Source organism: Vigna umbellata, chromosome 1 (genome assembly GCF_029865625.1).
Source record: "Vigna umbellata cultivar VRB3 chromosome 1, Vumbellata_1.0, whole genome shotgun sequence".
Classification (NCBI taxonomy): domain Eukaryota; kingdom Viridiplantae; phylum Streptophyta; class Magnoliopsida; order Fabales; family Fabaceae; genus Vigna; species Vigna umbellata.
The window spans coordinates 6,347,972-6,368,415 of NC_142165.1; the positions used below are offsets into that span (position 1 = coordinate 6,347,972).

At 34.1% G+C, this 20,444-nt stretch overlaps 1 protein-coding gene and 1 long non-coding RNA gene across 2 annotated transcripts; one reads left to right on the forward strand and one right to left on the reverse strand.

The window, feature by feature from the left end:
• Positions 1-2,029: 2,029 nt before the first annotated feature.
• Positions 2,030-6,044, forward strand: LOC124830297 (helicase SEN1-like). The gene is made up of 7 exons (XM_047303971.2): positions 2,030-2,284; positions 2,372-2,929; positions 3,179-4,474; positions 4,566-4,890; positions 5,032-5,290; positions 5,386-5,619; positions 5,755-6,044. The coding sequence occupies exons 1-7, from the start codon at positions 2,195-2,197 to the stop codon at positions 5,792-5,794; spliced, it is 2,802 nt and encodes a 933-aa protein (XP_047159927.1). The 5' UTR covers positions 2,030-2,194; the 3' UTR covers positions 5,795-6,044.
• Positions 6,045-9,897: 3,853 nt separating this feature from the next.
• Positions 9,898-17,888, reverse strand: LOC148204482 (uncharacterized). Its single transcript, XR_015780142.1, has 3 exons — positions 17,526-17,888; positions 12,728-14,900; positions 9,898-10,102 (listed from the first exon to the last, which is right to left on the reverse strand). It is a non-coding gene; the product is annotated as an uncharacterized LOC148204482 (long non-coding RNA).
• Positions 17,889-20,444: the final 2,556 nt, after the last annotated feature.

Below are 20,444 nucleotides of genomic sequence, written 5' to 3' on the forward strand. Positions count from 1 at the left end.
ATATATATATATGTGTGTGTGTGTGTGTGTGTAAATTAGATAAATAAATATTTAGAAACATATATTTTTTTAAAAAAAAATTATAAAAATAATAAAGTATATGTAACATAATTAAATTTATTAAGCAGTAAAAATATATTACTTTCAAAAATATATATATATATATATATATATATATATAATATGAATAAATAAATATTTTAAAATACATATATTTTAACGAAATATAAATTTAACATACATAAGAAATTAGCCATTACTTAATTATAATTTTACATACATTAGATAAATATAATTTTACAGAGTCTATTAATATATATATTAGATGACTTTATTCATTATTTGAGTATACAAGTCTTACAATATGTACTAAACAAATTTATTTATGTACGGATTAAACTAGTCTAATAATACACACCAAACGAGTTTGTCCATGTATTAATTAGAAAAGTTTTACAACACATATTAGACAACTTTACAAATACATTAATTATATAAATCTAACAATACATATTAAATCAATTTATTCATATACTGATTTGTATTTTTAGTGAGTCTAATTTACATGTTTGTATATCCTTATATTTTTAGAGAATCTACTTATATTTATTTTTACATGTATTTATTTTTACAAATTTAAAAATTTATATTTTATATGTTGACTTTTTAAACTAATAAATAATTTTTAATATTAAATATATTCAAAATTTAATTATAAACTTGAAAATATTTATCATTTTTAGAAAATTTTAAATTTATTTTAATAAAAATACAAATAAATATCAAATCGTAGACACAAATCACATATTTAAAACTAGTTCTTATAAATTTACATACTAACAAGAATAAATGGAAGAAAAGAAAATAATAGAGACAAATACACAAAAACTCAAAGAAAAAAAATAAAAACTATAAATAGCATACTAATTTTGAAAAGAGTATTCTGGTATATGCACCATACCGTAGCGCATATAAACAGTTTATTTTTCTTGCTATTTATAAAAATAAAAAACGTCTTTTTGCAAAACAAAACAATTCTGTCCTAATATTATAAGGATTGTTTTTTCCAGTGGATTTAGGCATCAGACTATGTTCTTGGAGAATGTTAGTGAGACATTACTTTGGGTGTACATCATGGTTTGGCTTCTGTTCATAAATGTTCTCTGAAATTTATATTTTTATATTTTTAAGTATATCTTTATATACTTAAAAATCTACTTTACATGTTTAGTTATTTTTAGAAAATCTACTTCATATTTTTATCCATGCATGTATTTTTATAAAATTTAGTATTTATATTTTTATGTTGACTTTTTAAACTTATAAATCATTTTTCATATTAATTATATCAAAATTTAATTATAAACTTTATAAATAACATACTAATTTTGAAAAGAATATTCTGGTACACGCACGATAGTGCATAAAGATAAATTTTTTTTGAAAATATAGTTTATTTTTCTTGCTATTTATAAAAATAAAAAACAACTTTTTGCAAAACGTCCTAATATTATAAGGACTGTTTTTCCCTACGGATTTAGGCATCTATGTTCTTGGAAAATGTTAGTGAGACATTACTTCGGATGCACGTCATCGTTGGCTTCTCTCGTTGGCTTCTGCTCATAAAGCCCTGAAATGAAACTGGTGAGAGCATGCACCTTAAAAAACTCATTCAAAAGGAATTTTGCAGACCAAAAGTAGTGATGCATAATCATTTAATAGAAAACAAAATAAAATGAATAAAGCCCTATTGGGTTGTTTTCTGGACTTTTACAATTCCTTTCTCATTATGGTGCACAAACTCCATGACAAGAATATCAAGGGACCTAAGAAATGTGCTTGAAAAAGAACAAAACAGAATAATTAAATTCCTTTATCTCACTTTATCTGTTTGTGTACCTTGACTCATAAAATTCCATTTCCCAAGTCTAACACTTTCAAATTTTCAACACAGAATTGAGTTAGTTCTCTATTCAAATTTATTTTGTTATACAGTTTTCAATCTTCTTGGATTTAGCTGAAGTAGCTTTTCACTTTTACTGTTGAACAGTTTCGTACTTGAAATTGAAACTTTTCAGTTCCTTAAATGCTAAGTAAGACCTTGTTTATTGTGTGTATAAAAGAAAGTGAAGCAGAGAAAGAAGAGTTTTTTGTGGTGCTTGTGCTACTGATTGATCCATAAACGTGAGCACGGATGGAAAATGTTGGGCATGGAAGCTTGGTAGATACTGTATTCTCTTGGACTCTCAACGATGTTTTCAACAAAAAGCTTTTCAAGCACAAGGTTTCTTTTTCACTTTGCAGTATTTTTCTGTAAAACGCAGTCCTTTTTAAGTTGAGAGTTTCTATTGTAAAATTCTTTTTTTCGCAGGTGAGGAAGATTCCGCAGACATTCCACTCAATAAAAGATTACATGAATTCATTCATTCCTGCATTGATTGATGAAACACACAGTGACCTGTCTTCAAGCTTGATGAGCGTGTCTCAAGCTCCTTTTTCTGAAATCAACACCCTTCAAAGGTCTAGGGACTTCGATTTTCCCTATGATTTGTTCTATGAGATTACCTTGAAGGCCATCACTGATGATGTGAAAGGTGCAGGAAAGTATGAACCTGAGACTGGAGATGTCATTGCTTTCACAAATGTAAGACCTAGACGCATAAATGACTTGAAAATGACCAAAGAATATTGTCATATTGCTTATGTTCTTAAGTCCCCAGATATATTTAGTGATGAATTCACTATACTGACATCTAAGTTCATGGAGAATGATATTGAAATTGACGTGAGGAGCAACGAATCACAAAAGCTTTATGCAGTGTATCTTATGAACATGACAACAAATATTCGTATTTTGAAAGCCTTGACCTCGAAATTGGAGGGTGCAGATCCAAACATTCTTAAGAAAGTGCTAGGTGCTGATTCAACGGTAAGAATCAATAAATCATTCATTTTTTATAAACTTCTGTTATTAAAGCATTAACATAATTCAGAATTATTAACTTGAACTCATTTATGCATGTTAAAATTGATCTTTAATAGTATCCTTGTAAAGGTAGGCCATCGTTTAGGGTTGATATGAAGTGTCCATGCACATTTTTTTCTCGAATTTGTCCTTTATCTAAACTATAATTGTCTATGAAAAAAACATGCTTCAAGTTTTCTTTGTGCTTTACAGAACGGAGAAAACTGTCAGATTTGTTTATCAGGAGAAAATAGCTACAGTACTGCTGCACAAACTATAACCAGTGCTCATAATCTAAATGAGTCTCAAAAGAATGCAGTTTTAAGTTCTGTCACAATGAAGAAATGTGAGCATAATGGCCATATTAAACTTATATGGGGTCCACCAGGGACTGGGAAAACGAAGACAGTTGCTTCCTTGTTACTATACCTTTTCAAGCTTAAAACCAAAACATTGGCATGTGCTCCAACTAACACGGCCGTGTTGGAATTGGCTGTTAGGCTGCATGGTTTGGTTAAGGGATCTGTTGATACACCTGAGACCGAGACATATGGGCTTGGTGACATTGTGCTATTTGGGAATCGTTCTAGGATGAAAATCGAGTGTTACAAGGGTCTTGAGACAGTGTTTTTGGACAATCGTGTTGATGATTTGTTGAAATGCTTTTCTCCAGATATTGGTTGGAAATATTACCTGGAATCAACTATCAAGTTTCTAAAGGAACCTGAAGAGGCTTACTTTTCATACAAGAATAGTGTGAAGGATGAGAATCTTATGTCATTAGAAGAATTTGCTAAGCGAAAAATCAATAACGCAGACATTGCATATGGTTCATATAAGAAACGCGTTAGTAAGAATCGTGATCCAATGACCTTTGAGCAATTTCTGGTGAACAAATACCCTTATATCGAAGACCTATACCAGGCCTACAAGGATGACAAAAATGAAAGTGCTGGCATGACAGAGGAGCAATTTGTAAAGCAGAGGTTGAGTTACTTTGGAGAGAAGCTCAAGAAACTAATGCGAACCTTGTACACGCACATGCCAACATCTTTTATTCCATTAAATGTGTTGAACTGTATGTTGAAAGCTATGAATTTGCTAAAATCTCTTGAAGTTTCCACTGGTCAAAATGTTTCCAAGCACACAATCTCTGATTGCGAAGATAAACAAAGCGTTCTTGGTCGCATTGGATTGTTAGGTTTGGAAAGAGATGATTGCCTTGACATTCTAAGTAAACTTTCTCGGTCAATTTCACTTCCCGACTACCTTAGAAACAGAAAAGACATATCACAATTTTTCTTGGAGAATGCGTGCCTTGTTTTTTGTACAGCTTCAAGTTCTTCTAAATTGTACACGAAGAAGATGACACCATTCAGATTTGTAATCATTGATGAAGCAGCGCAACTAAAGGAATGTGAAGCAGCCATTCCATTACAACTTCCAGGCCTTCGTAGAGGTATCCTCATAGGTGATGAGAGACAACTTCCTGCAATGGTCAAAAGCAAGGTAAGAGGAGTTGTTGTTTTTATTATGTGATTTTGATTGTGGCTATTGTATATGGTTTTGTCTTGTATGCATGAATGGATCAAAATTTTAGATTGCTGAAAGGGCTGAATTTGGAAGAAGTTTGTTTGAAAGACTGGTGTTGTTGGGATACAAGAGGCATATTCTCAATGTTCAATATAGAATGCGTCCAGCCATTAGCATGTTCCCAAATAAAGAGTTCTACGATCAGCAACTTTCTGATGCTCCACTTGTCAGAGGAATAAGCTATGATAAAAGTTTTCTTGATGGGAAAATGTATGCTTCATATTCTTTTATAAACATTTCTAAGGGTAAAGAACAGTCTAACAGTGATCATAGTTTGATGAACAAAATTGAGGTTGCAGCTATCTCTGAGATGATTGGAAATCTTAAAAAAGGTTACTTTCTCTTACTGCTTCTCTTCTGTCATATATTATTGTCAAAGTCTGTCATATATTATTGTCAAAGTAAAATCTCTATAATCATAAGAATACAAGAAAAGAAAATTTTACGTGATTAATTCGTTTTTCTACTTACAGAGTTTTTGAAGACCAGGAAGAAAGTTAGTGTAGGAATCATATCACCATATAAGGCTCAAGTTTATGAAATCCAACAGAAAGTTAAGCAGTACATCTCGGTTTCTGATTCATACTTCTCTGTTAGTGTTCGTTCTGTTGATGGATTTCAAGGTGGTGAAGAAGATATTATAATATTATCTACTGTGAGATCTAATGGGAGTGGGAAAGTAGGTTTTCTTTCCAATAGGCAAAGAGCAAATGTTGCTCTTACCCGAGCTAAGTATGTTTCTTGTAATTTGGTCATTCTTTTTTAGTGCTATTTCCACGTTATATCAATATGCAAATAGCTAATGGATTAATTTTCTTTTACTTCAGATACTGCCTTTGGATATTAGGAAATGCTGCAACATTACTCAATAGCAACTCTGTATGGAGAAAACTGGTTCTTGATGCTAAGGAAAGAGACTGCTTCCATAATGCTGATGAGGACAATAAATTGAGTCAGGCTATTGAAGATGCTGTTCTTGAGCTTGAACTTGATGAATCTCAATCTCGGTTTAAGAAACTCAGTTTAGTAGAAAAGCCTATAATTGCAGCTAATTTGTCCAGGTGAATTGAGAAATATTTGTTTCATGATTTTTTTTAAATGATAAACTATTTTGCATACCTTGCATTGTTGAAAGCATGAGAAAAAATATCTCTCTGTAAATTGTTGTTAGTATAATTTACATTGTCTATGTGCAGGTCATACAAACCAAGAAGGTCATACAAACCAAGAAGGTAATGCACTATAGCATGTGGTTAATGAATTCATTGTGAGGTTCTGATTCATCAAAGACACTGAAGTATATAGCTTACAAAGTGATCACTGAGTTCATTGGATTTTGAATTCTTTTGCCTAAGTGACTTAAACTTTGTAACATTAGTAGTGACTATGTTTACTAATATAATTCTTCTCTATAATGAGCTTCTTATTTTTGAATCTTTTCTATACAAAACACTAAATGTTACAGAATACGTGTACAACTTAATTATGTTTGGACTATCAATCAGTATAATAACTTTTAATAAATACTTTATCTTTTTGTATTTTTAACTATAATACATTATAGAATTAAAATTTCTGCCGGTTTCTTACTTGGTTCAATTTTTCAAATCATTCTTTTAAATAATAATTTATTAACAAAATAATTTATAATTTACTCTGAATTAGTTTGAAAAATATATTACTAGAATAAATAATATTATCAAACTTAACAATATCACATGTTTACCCAGAAATAATTGTACAACAAATAGCATAACAATTGTTTTATCTTTCTTGTGTTTGTACTTAAAATGTTTGATATATGTATTCATTATGTGTATATGAATCATAAGTTTAAACAAATTGCACATTATATTTCTGGTAGAAATATTTGACTAGACATTGTACATAATTTGTTATATTTCTCCAGATATCAAGATTTGTTTAACAGGAGTAAACAACTGTGTGATAATCGATTCCATAAGTTAGATAATTGTTAGGACTTTGGTAAGTGTACCAAATTGCATCAAGTAATAAATTGGTAAGTCCGGATATCGTTTTTTCAAGAGATTTGTTCTGACTTTGTTAATTATGAAAGTTTATCGATTTAGCAACAACAACGGATATCACAGTGTTTTTATGCACAATTAAATTAAAAATTAAGATTTACAAATTATACAATAATAGTCAAGTTCAGATTCACCGAGGTTGAAATTCAAGTTCTTGACTCAATATTATTATCTACTAACATAGTTCCTCAGAAGCATGCATCAACATCATAAGAATACAAACATGCATCAACATCATAGGAATACAAACATCTAATTCCTCAGATGACAAGTTCTGAACCATCAAACCAAAATACTAATCTCTTAGCAATTTCAGAAATTCGATTCGCATTAAAACGATGTTACAAATGACTAAAAGCTCCAATCTATGTCTAGAATCAAATTCCTTTAGTTGTTCTACCTAGGTCCACGATTTCATGCATTTTCCAATGTTTTAACTGTTTAAATAGCTTAGATTTCCATATGCGTGAATAATAAGCATAGAACACTAAATTCATCAATAATCATTCATTAAAAATAGAAATTACAAAGAGTTTCGGAACTTTACTCTCAACCCCAATGAAATGGAGCTTTAGACATACATGCATCTAGGAAGCAAGAATAAGTAGAAATGATGGATTGGATGGTGAAAGATGGAGGCGTTGCAGCATTTCCATCGTCAAAATCTCTCTTTGTTCATGTTTTTGAGCCATTTTAATGAGTTCTGGAAAAGTCAACTCGCTCGAGCGACTTTTGGGACTCACTGGAGTGAAAATTCAACGCATGAAAAGTAAGTCAACACGTGAATAGTGAATTTTAGTAACACTGTTTGCTCATTTTTCACATCATTAGATGTGACTCTTGTGGCACCTAGTGTGGGTATTCATTTAAAATCCATCTTTGTTGTTCAATCACGCTTCCTTGAGTTCCGGCTTGTTTTCCTCCACCAGAATTGCCTCTTGTTTTCTTATTTGACACTCAAAGAGATATTAAAAGTAAAACAAACATATATTAACTAAAACATAAGGTAACATGAAAACACACTAAACTTTGGGAATAAAACAAGATAAAAGTTATGAAGAAGTTGCTTTATTCACCAAAATATATACACAAAAACACGTAAAATCAACTGTTATCAATAATCAATTAAAATACGTTGTTATGCCAACATATGTTTGTTTAATGCATTGATCTGTTTGGAATGAAAATTGATTTGTAAATTTGCTTAAGTTTTGAACTTAATCGATTACGTAAACTTTCTAATCGGTTAAATTATTTCTATTGTGAAAATCAATTTCATTTAAAGCTTTAACGGTCTATAATGGTCATATGTATTTGTTATTGGGTTGTATGAATTACATAATCAATTACATGCGTTATATAATTTGTTAAATCTTAAACAAATGTAAAACTATTAAAGCATAAGGAAAAACTTAACATATTATATTAATTTCATAATCGATTAAAGTGCGCCAAGATTTCAATTTTGCCCCTCGTCTGCAATCCACTTTTCCCTAACAATTAAAAGAAAATGTGAGACATTGAAATAAGCTTAAAGGGTGCACCTAGAGTAAGTTCAATTAGGGCTGGGTATAACATACTGAACTATACTATACTACAGTTAACTATATTTTTAATAAACTAAAAAAAACTGAACTACTTAATATAATATTTAAACTATACTGTTTAAGAGTTCAGTTTTTAAAAACTGAACTTATATTAGTTAACTAATAACTGAACTGAAATTTGTAAACTGCATAATTGTTTTCCCAATGTTGTTTGTTATGAGTTAAGTATTGAAAAGTTATGAACTTAAATAATTGTTTACAATATTAACAATATTAATAAAAATCAAGACAGTACAGTTTCAATTTGGATTTAAATTATAGGTAAATACACCTAACAAATATAGTTCGTGGTTAAATTCAAATGTTAAAAGTTCATTGTGCTTCATAATAATTTTTTTTATAATCTTAATTATTCACCAATTAAGACAGTGAATAAATTGGACAAATAAAGTAGATATTCTTTTTTAAATACTATTTATTTTATTATTTTAAATATAAAATAATATCTTTAAATATACCATTTTATTATTTTAAATATAAAATAATATCTTTAAATATACCATTTTATTATTTTAAATATAAATAAATAGTATTTTAAATAATTTTTTCTTCAATTCCACAATTTAAAGTTTGTAATCATATATATTTTATTTATTTACGGCTTTTTGAAACTGACTATGCTCATGTTTGAATACCAGTGTATTTATGTTTGAATGCAAAGTTTAGTTTAGATATATCTTTTAGTCACCGCTTTTTAAACACAGTAGGCTTATGTTTTAATGGATAGTATAGTTTAGTTATTAGTTAACTTATATAAGTTCAGTTTTTTAAAATTAAACTATAAAACAATACAGTTTGGATATTATATTAATTAGTCCAGCTTTTTTTAGTTTATTATAGTACAAATAATTATATTTTAATACAATTTAGTTAATTTTGTCCAGCCCTAAGTTCAATACTCCATTTTCTTGTCTCAATATTTTTTTGACTATCATGCAAGGTCTTAATAAAACATACAAAATCTACTAAACAAGTTTTACTACATTAATTTTCATGAATTATTATATATGATAATTCAATTTTACAAAACCATCTAATAAAATATTAATTTATAAAGTAAAAAATTTATATATTATAAACTCGTCTTATCTCGTTAATAATATATTTAATAATATGAAAATTAAACTCGTAACAAACTCCACCTTGATATGTTAAACATTCTTCCATTATTTTTATAAGCTTTAAAATGAAAAAGATGAACAACATATAATTAAAAAAAAAAACTCATAGATTTATTTTTAAAATTTTAGATAATATCAATTTTTTATATAGAACAGACTCCTATCTTATTAGTGGTGTGTTTATATGTTAATCCGTTCTTCCTGGTCGACAGGCATATCAGAGTTTTTTATGCAATAATCTCCATCTGGTGTGCATTACAGTGGGGAGATTGACTCCTTCCCTGTACTCAAAGGTTATGGTGGCAACCAGCTTGAGTGACTATCGAAATGGTCCAATCTTTGCTGGACTATTAAACTGTTCTTTTGTCACAGCAACATTTGAAATCAATGACGATGATTTCCCTTTCAAGCGAAACAACCACCAGATATTCATTGGTTTGGTGGTGGTTTCAAGTGCAGTAATGTTTTCTGTGATTTTGTGGGTTGTCTTTGTCAAAGAAAGACAAGTTCAAATGTCTGCAAAGAAGTTAAGGACAACCACCTGGTGTAGTTCCACATGACCATTGTAACATCCCAAAAATTCACCCTTTAAAATTCAAAATTTTAAATGTTGTAATAATACATTTACGGTAACACCCCGTAACCTCATACTTGAATCTATATATAAGATTTAAGCTCAGAGTTGACTACAAAGATAATATTGAATCCTTCTAATTTGTTCTTCCATCTCTTCCTTCCTTTACACATGATCACGCGACAATCCTTCATCTGCTCCCGTATAACAATTACGTTATACGATCATCGCAAAAAGATTTTCCGGCACAAACAAACAAGTAAGGGTGAGCTAACATACAACACAACAGTTATAAAACATGCATAAATGCTTTGATATAAACATCATATAAAATTTATGTCAGACATCCTCATTTACCATCATACCACAATTCCTACTAGACACTCATCCGGATGATACGTTGATGAGCGGTCACGGGAGGTTATGCACTTGTGATGACTTCAAATTTTTCTTACAAATACACTTTCAAAATACTCCATACCATTCACAAGGTTAGTCCCCTCACTATGTCCAAAACCGGCACATAGACCAGGACCTCCTGCTCCTCTCACCACATAATTCATCCTTCTCTACTTGAGACTGGATGAAATATTAGAGTATCAGGATAACCTCCAACTACGGGACCCTCAACATCAACATATACACTAATACAATAACATTTCAGAATCTCTCCATGAGATTCATACCATACTCATATTTCTCAATTCACATTATATAATTACAAAACCTCTCCACAATCTCATATCAACATCATAAAATGCATTCCTTATAGTTATTATCACATCTCATGCATTCACACATATCACATTACAGCATATATTCCAACCTTTATACATTTAATTCCATTCAAATTCAGAATCTAACACTATTTGTATAATACATTTGAACGAGCACTATTCATCGAATCAACTGAACGAACGCTACAGGATGAACGCTAATGGCCGAACGCTACTGACAACGCTACTGGACGAACGCTAATGGCCGAACGCTACTGACAACGCTACTGGGCGAACGCTACAGAACAACACTAATGGTCGAACGCTACTTGCTGAACGTTACATGGACGGACGCTCTGAGACCGAACGCTATCTGCCGAACGCCATCTATCGAACACTATTTGATTGGGTCATACTTGGAACAACGCTAGGGAATCATGTACTATTGAACCGAACGCTAAAACTCCGAACCTTGACCGAACAGTCATAGAACAAACACTGAGAGATCAAACACTAGGCCGAACGCTCAAAACCGAACACCCTATTGACTTCAATACTGTTTGGACGAGCGCTCAACGATTAACCTCCATCAAGACGAACACTCTCTATGACGAGTACTACCCGAGGACAAACATCATCGAGAACGACCGTTCCATATGAACGATCACTAACCATAAACATCACCAAGATCGAACGCTCACTATGGACGCTCACTAACTGAAACGTTATCAAGACCGAGCGTTCACTAACACATAATATGACCGAACGCTTCAGATTGAAGCCTAAGACTAAGTGATCAAGATCGGACGCTAACAATCACTAACAGATTTTGAGATCGATCGCTTAAGATTCAAACTTTAGAATATTCGATTAAGGACGAACGTTCTCTACAACCTATGGACGTTCGCTATCGAGACCGTACGCTCAGGATTGTTACCCGAGAATACCAAGTTAAGAACGAGCTTCACACTCACTGATATCCAAGAACTAACGCTTATGATCCAAACTTAAGAATAAGCAACTTATGACCGAACGCTATTTAATTCATCAAAACGAACGTTCATGATCTAAACCGAACCCTTAAAGCCGAACGCTCTCCCGTCAAGAACGAACGCTAAATGCCTAAGCCAAAGCATGATTAAGACCGAACGCTACTACCAAGAACGAACGTATTTTCTTAACCTCATTTGACTTTAGACTATTTGCGCAAACGCTAGAAAATCATACTCTATAGGTCGAACGCTGAATACAATTCCATATTTTCCGAACGCTAATAATCTAAACCTCAGGACACCTTATCCAGATCGAACGCTATAAATCGCTAATACACTAAGGCCTAACGTACACTAATACATCAAAACCGAACGTCCAGGATTCAAACCTAATAATACCAGCTTAATGATGAACGCTCACTAACACAATTAAACCAAGGTCGAACGTTACACTGACAATGAAGGACGAACGCTAACGCTCTCCTAATACGAAATCGAACGTTCATTATAACAGACGAACGCTAACTATAAAATTTAAGGACGAACGTTCACTATAACATTTAAGGACGAACACTCACTATAACACTTATGGAAGAACGTCTAAATTACCAACGAACGTGAACGCTCGTTACCTTATATCACCATAAACGAACGCTCAACCCATTCCTGCCAACCACTAATTGGTCGAGTAACTTGGACGAATGTCTTGTGCATAACAACTTCACCTAAGGACGAACGCGAACGCTCGAAACCTTAAAACACAAAACCGAACGCTCACAGAACAATCCCAGAACGAACGTAACGCTCGTTAATGAAGGAGGCAAGACCGAACGGTTAATTAGACCGACTACGAGCGTTAGTGGAGCGAACACTCATTCTACACTTTAATTGGACGAACGTCCACTTTTGACTCACCAAATTTGGACGAACGTGCAATTTTGACTCACCAAAATTGGACGAACGTGCATTCTGCAGAATTCTGCAGAATCGCACAGAATGCAGAGAAAACCCAGAAACCTTAATCTTCATCTCCTTCTTCCCAAATTTTACCCAGATTTACAGTAACCACAAAATATCTCAAAATCAAGGAAGTAAATCAAACTCCCCTTACCTCTTGGAAGAAAAGGAAGAAGCTGCAGCTACCAACACGGTCCAGCCATCTCCAAGTCCAGTGGGGAAGATGCTCTCCGATCCGACAAATCGGCAGAGCACCAGCCATCAAAGAAGTGCAGCAACCCGTCCAGTCATCTTCGTCCACCGTCCAGCAGAGTGAGCAGCAACCGTCATATCCAGGAGGCACACATCCAGCTTTGGAGACCAGCACTTCACAGTCCATGCAGAGAGAGTTTTCCCTCGTTCCCAGCTACCACCACAGAGGTGTCACTCCCCCCGTCTTTTTCCCTTCCTCTCCTTCCACTCCAATAATGCACCCCAATAATGAGACCCTCCCCCTTCTTTTTCCAAGCCCTCCCCCGTAACCAAGCACCCCAATAATTGCATTCAAATAATGCAAGTGATGGGTGACCACCATGTCCCCACCATACCCCCCACTACTCTAACAAAAAAAAAAACGGGTCTTACATTCTCCCCAACAACAAAAATTTTCGTCCTCGAAAATTATGCCTATCAAAACTAGTCAAGGTAGGTTTCTCCCATATCATCCTTTAACTTCTAGGTAGAGTTGCCTGTTCTACCATCCCAGATGACCTTGACTCGTTTGACAGTTCGTCCTCAATCCTTACTGGTTGCACTTGAACTAACAAATCCTTTCTGGCTTGCATACTCTCAACCTCAAACACTGACCTTAGGTGATCTTCATGCTCACGTGAAGGAGGTAAACCAGAAACTTCTTCAGGAAAAACATCTAAGAAGTCATTCACAACAACGAGGTTTATACTCCGATTCTCCTGCGCCGCAAGATCTGAGACTTGAGTCATTTCCATAGGTGATAACACTAAGAAGCAATCATGATCTTCCAGGAGGTCTTGCCTAAAGACACTGATTGACAGAGACATATCTTTCTCTTTATCATTTGAAACCTTGCATCTTAGCCTATGCTCAAACCTTTCTTCTGCGTGAACTACTAATCTTGAAACATCCAACTAAACTTGACTCTGAATCATCCACTTGCTGGTAAAACTTGATCATTTCCTTCAAATTTTTCACTTAACCTAAGATCCTAACAATACTTCATTCCTCTTCAAAGACCTCATGTTATGCCTCATCTGACTGCCTCTCGAAATCCTCTCCTTCTACTTCCTTTCTTGATACTTATTTCCCTTAGTCCATTTTAGAATTTTCTATTCCTTTCTTAACTTAAACTTTAGGCCATCCACCACTTTCTTATTCAAATTCCAATAATCACTGATACCTAGATTCATGTTACCAAACTCTCACAGTGTTACTCCGTTTCTCACCAACACTTCCATTTCTTCTGACTGTTGACGTTACTGATATACTAAACCCAACTCATTTCTCAAACCTTGCTACAACCATGCTTATCCACAGCTTCCTGAATCTAACCTCTGAACTTTTTGCGAACGTACGATTTAAGATCTTCTAACTTTGTTTTCTTGAAATTTTCTTCTCCTATAACATTACTTCTAAACTCCAATATCTTCACTCGTCCTCCGAAGCTTAACTTTTAGTCTTCTAGCTCCTATCTTCGAGGCAAGAACTTGTCTCAAGGGCTTAAACCAATTCCAATAAAGGTATACAATTCAAGTTGCCCTTGAATATACTTTCCTATACTACTATCGAGCACATTACACTACCACAAAAGCAAGAGCAAAACAGGAATTACTACAGGAAACAACACTAAACTCTAACTCATTCTTACCTCAAACCTTCAGATTTAAGAAAGGAAAACCATCTATGGTAAAAGCCATGAGTGTGCACCCTCATTACTCTTATCAAGACGTTTTCTGTTCTCAAAACTTCTAGTTAGAGACACACTCTACTATTATAGACTTAGAGGAAATGGTAAATTATACCATTTAGACTCAATTCTTCACAGAGAAGGCACGATAGACCCACAACACAGAGTTCATCCTAAGGACGAACTGCTCTGATACCATTAATGTAACATCCCAAAAATTCACCCTTTAAAATTCAAAATTTTAAATGTTGTAATAATACATTTACGGTAACACCCCGTAACCTCATACTTGAATCTATATATAAGATTTAAGCTCAGAGTTGACTACAAAGATAATATTGAATCCTTCTAATTTGTTCTTCCATCTCTTCCTTCCTTTGCACATGATCACGCGACAATCCTTCATCTGCTCCCGTATAACAATTACGTTATACGATCATCGCAAAAAGATTTTCCGGCACAAACAAACAAGTAAGGGTGAGCTAACATACAACACAACAGTTATAAAACATGCATAAATGCTTTGATATAAACATCATATAAAATTTATGTCAGACATCCTCATTTACCATCATACCACAATTCCTACTAGACACTCATCCGGATGATACGTTGATGAGCGGTCACGGGAGGTTATGCACTTGTGATGACTTCAAATTTTTCTTACAAATACACTTTCAAAATACTCCATACCATTCACAAGGTTAGTCCCCTCACTATGTCCAAAACCGGCACATAGACCAGGACCTCCTGCTCCTCTCACCACATAATTCATCCTTCTCTACTTGAGACTGGATGAAATATTAGAGTATCAGGATAACCTCCAACTACGGGACCCTCAACATCAACATATACACTAATACAATAACATTTCAGAATCTCTCCATGAGATTCATACCATACTCATATTTCTCAATTCACATTATATAATTACAAAACCTCTCCACAATCTCATATCAACATCATAAAATGCATTCCTTACAGTTATTATCACATCTCATGCATTCACACATATCACATTACAGCATATATTCCAACCTTTATACATTTAATTCCATTCAAATTCAGAATCTAACACTATTTGTATAATACATTTGAACGAGCACTATTCATCGAATCAACTGAACGAACGCTACAGGATGAACGCTAATGGCCGAACGCTACTGACAACGCTACTGGACGAACGCTAATGGCCGAACGCTACTGACAACGCTACTGGGCGAACGCTACAGAACAACACTAATGGTCGAACGCTACTTGCTGAACGTTACATGGACGGACGCTCTGAGACCGAACGCTATCTGCCGAACGCCATCTATCGAACACTATTTGATTGGGTCATACTTGGAACAACGCTAGGGAATCATGTACTATTGAACCGAACGCTAAAACTCCGAACCTTGACCGAACAGTCATAGAACAAACACTGAGAGATCAAACACTAGGCCGAACGCTCAAAACCGAACACCCTATTGACTTCAATACTGTTTGGACGAGCGCTCAACGATTAACCTCCATCAAGACGAACACTCTCTATGACGAGTACTACCCGAGGACAAACATCATCGAGAACGACCGTTCCATATGAACGATCACTAACCATAAACATCACCAAGATCGAACGCTCACTATGGACGCTCACTAACTGAAACGTTATCAAGACCGAGCGTTCACTAACACATAATATGACCGAACGCTTCAGATTGAAGCCTAAGACTAAGTGATCAAGATCGGACGCTAACAATCACTAACAGATTTTGAGATCGATCGCTTAAGATTCAAACTTTAGAATATTCGATTAAGGACGAACGTTCTCTACAACCTATGGACGTTCGCTATCGAGACCGTACGCTCAGGATTGTTACCCGAGAATACCAAGTTAAGAACGAGCTTCACACTCACTGATATCCAAGAACTAACGCTTATGATCCAAACTTAAGAATAAGCAACTTATGACCGAACGCTATTTAATTCATCAAAACGAACGTTCATGATCTAAACCGAACCCTTAAAGCCGAACGCTCTCCCGTCAAGAACGAACGCTAAATGCCTAAGCCAAAGCATGATTAAGACCGAACGCTACTACCAAGAACGAACGTATTTTCTTAACCTCATTTGACTTTAGACTATTTGCGCAAACGCTAGAAAATCATACTCTATAGGTCGAACGCTGAATACAATTCCATATTTTCCGAACGCTAATAATCTAAACCTCAGGACACCTTATCCAGATCGAACGCTATAAATCGCTAATACACTAAGGCCTAACGTACACTAATACATCAAAACCGAACGTCCAGGATTCAAACCTAATAATACCAGCTTAATGATGAACGCTCACTAACACAATTAAACCAAGGTCGAACGTTACACTGACAATGAAGGACGAACGCTAACGCTCTCCTAATACGAAATCGAACGTTCATTATAACAGACGAACGCTAACTATAAAATTTAAGGACGAACGTTCACTATAACATTTAAGGACGAACGCTCACTATAACACTTATGGAAGAACGTCTAAATTACCAACGAACGTGAACGCTCGTTACCTTATATCACCATAAACGAACGCTCAACCCATTCCTGCCAACCACTAATTGGTCGAGTAACTTGGACGAATGTCTTGTGCATAACAACTTCACCTAAGGACGAACGCGAACGCTCGAAACCTTAAAACACAAAACCGAACGCTCACAGAACAATCCCAGAACGAACGTAACGCTCGTTAATGAAGGAGGCAAGACCGAACGGTTAATTAGACCGACTACGAGCGTTAGTGGAGCGAACACTCGTTCTACACTTTAATTGGACGAACGTCCACTTTTGACTCACCAAATTTGGACGAACGTGCAATTTTGACTCACCAAAATTGGACGAACGTGCATTCTACAGAATTCTGCAGAATCGCACAGAATGCAGAGAAAACCCAGAAACCTTAATCTTCATCTCCTTCTTCCCAAATTTTACCCAGATTTACAGTAACCACAAAATATCTCAAAATCAAGGAAGTAAATCAAACTCCCCTTACCTCTTGGAAGAAAAGGAAGAAGCTGCAGCTACCAACACGGTCCAGCCATCTCCAAGTCCAGTGGGGAAGATGCTCTCCGATCCGACAAATCGGCAGAGCACCAGCCATCAAAGAAGTGCAGCAACCCGTCCAGTCATCTTCGTCCACCGTCCAGCAGAGTGAGCAGCAACCGTCATATCCAGGAGGCACACATCCAGCTTTGGAGACCAGCACTTCACAGTCCATGCAGAGAGAGTTTTCCCTCGTTCCCAGCTACCACCACAGAGGTGTCACTCCCCCCGTCTTTTTCCCTTCCTCTCCTTCCACTCCAATAATGCACCCCAATAATGAGACCCTCCCCCTTCTTTTTCCAAGCCCTCCCCCGTAACCAAGCACCCCAATAATTGCATTCAAATAATGCAAGTGATGGGTGACCACCATGTCCCCACCATACCCCCCACTACTCTAACAAAAAAAAAAACGGGTCTTACAACCATGACCATGATGTAGTTCCACAAGACCAAGAGAAAACATAGGACACCATAATTTCTCTAATATGGAGCAACTTTCACTTTAAGCAAGATCTTAATTAACTTGGTAAGAATTCAAGATGGTGAATTAATTATGATTACTAATCATTTAAACTAGAATGTAATGTAGGTATTTTATGCCTTGGAGGGTGAACTGTATCATCTTTAACAGTTATGTATACCTAATACATTACAGTATTACAATCTTTTAATTAATCCACCTAACCTCATTTTTTTAACTAATATTCACCTTTGATTTAAAAAATATATTAAGAAGTATTATAAAAAATTGTCACTCCTAATGGCTGTTTTATTTCTCTTCTTTCTGATTTGCTACATGCATCTATATTTGTCGAATACTAAAAAATCTCTATTTTATAAATAACAGAAATTTGAAGGAAATTATCCTCAAATGTGTATTCTCCAATTTATTGGTTTGAAAGAATACATTGAAATGGAAATCTCGGAATTATAAATTGGCTTGAAAGTAAATTAGAATGAAATGGAAGAGTTTCTGAATTTAACTATTCTGGTTAGTACTTAAAAGTTATAAAATTGGCTTGAAAAGTTTGAAAAGAAAAGTAAAAAAGATTTTGATTCAATTTTCCAACATCTAATATTTGTTATAAAATAATAGTATAAATGAAATTTATATTAAAATAAAGTTGAAAAATGCAAGATTGTGAGAATCCAAGTCAACATTCAATATGTTAATAAAACTAGTAGGAAAGCTGATTATAAATATAATAATAATTAATATTAAATCAATAATTCAGTCTCAATTCACATGATAAGGTTAACATTTTTGTAGTTTTACCTCAAATACTTTTCATGAAAAAGACAACACTTTAGTAGTAAAATACTGCATTTACGTCACCTAGAAAAAAAAAACTATTTAAAATTTAATGTTACACTACAAAAATAAAGAATTTTAAGAGGGTTATTTTCCGGCAGTTATGGAAATTCCTGAAAATTTGCAGTGGTTCATAATAGAAACCACCCATACATTTTTTTTTTGGAATAATTTTTTAAAAATATTTACCCAACTCGTTCCCTTCCCCTAAAATATTTCACGACACATTCCTTTGAAAAATATTTACCTAGTGCACTGCCTTCACTTCTGCTCCTAATTTTCCCCAAACCCTAATTCTCTCTTTGAATTAATTTCTGCCTTCATACATTTTTCTCCAAGCCCCTTCCCCGCATCATCTTCTTATTGGTCTTCCCTTGGGTTGCGTAGGTCGTGTTCGCTCTCGGAGTTCCTCGCATCTACGTAGGTTACTTCATTTTTATTCCATTCATTGATTCGTTTTTCTTTCCATTCATTTTCACTCTACGCATTTGAACTTATGATTACTCTCGGAATTGAAATTGTAGAAAAGCATGTTTTAGGTTTCTGATTAGTTTTTGTTTTGTTTTTTGTTTTTCTTTATACCACCCCATTTTGGTTTGAACATGACCGAATGCGCAATGTGTGAAACAGGAAGTGTCTCCATTAACGTCAAAGAGACTGCCTCACAGGTAAACCTTTGAACGACGGTGCTTCTTTAACTGGAACGGACAGTCCACCAATCTCTCCTTCTGACAAGTTTGACGATGTTGTCAAGGTATCTCTCTATTCCTTTCCACTTTCTTTTCCGCCTAGGTGTGACCTTCACCAACCCTTTGCTTACTTTCTCACAAGTTCAATATATTTTTGTAACTATTCTCTCACTTTTGTGGTTGTTCCTCTTTCCAATCTCACTTTTGAATGATGTTGTATCTTGCTTCCTAAAACTATGCTACGTGTGTAATAATAGTATATTTCACCAGTTAATTTTGAAATGTCGGATGTGCTTTAAATTAGCTTTAAACATGTTGAATTGAGTTCAATAATATCCATGTGGGACGTTGCTATTACTGTGTTGATTTAATATGGCAAAGATTACACAGCCTACCAACATTAAAATTTAGAAATCTCTATCTACAAAAAACCAAACATATATATGATACTAATTGTTTTAGCAAAAAAAAAGTGTATGTATATGTTCAATGTTTGTTGTAAGATAAAGCGGTGCCATGAAATCTTACTATTATTAAATATATCAAAACAATAACAAATAGTGATTCTCAATTGTCTCAAACTCAACAATAGTATATCAAATCCATGGTTTATATAGTTAGTAATAAAGTATGAATATCATATTATTTATTTGTTCCATTTAAGGTTTATGGATCCATTAACAAAAGAGATTATCCAAAATTTACAAAGAAACATTCCAGATTGCTTATTAATTCATTTAATTTTATTAGCATAAACTACTACACTGCTAGATAGGTATATGATGCATAAGAATTAAGAAATTCTCCAATTTCAACAAAAAAAAACTGTATGCATTTTTGGCGGTTTTGGATAAAATCCTGGAAAATT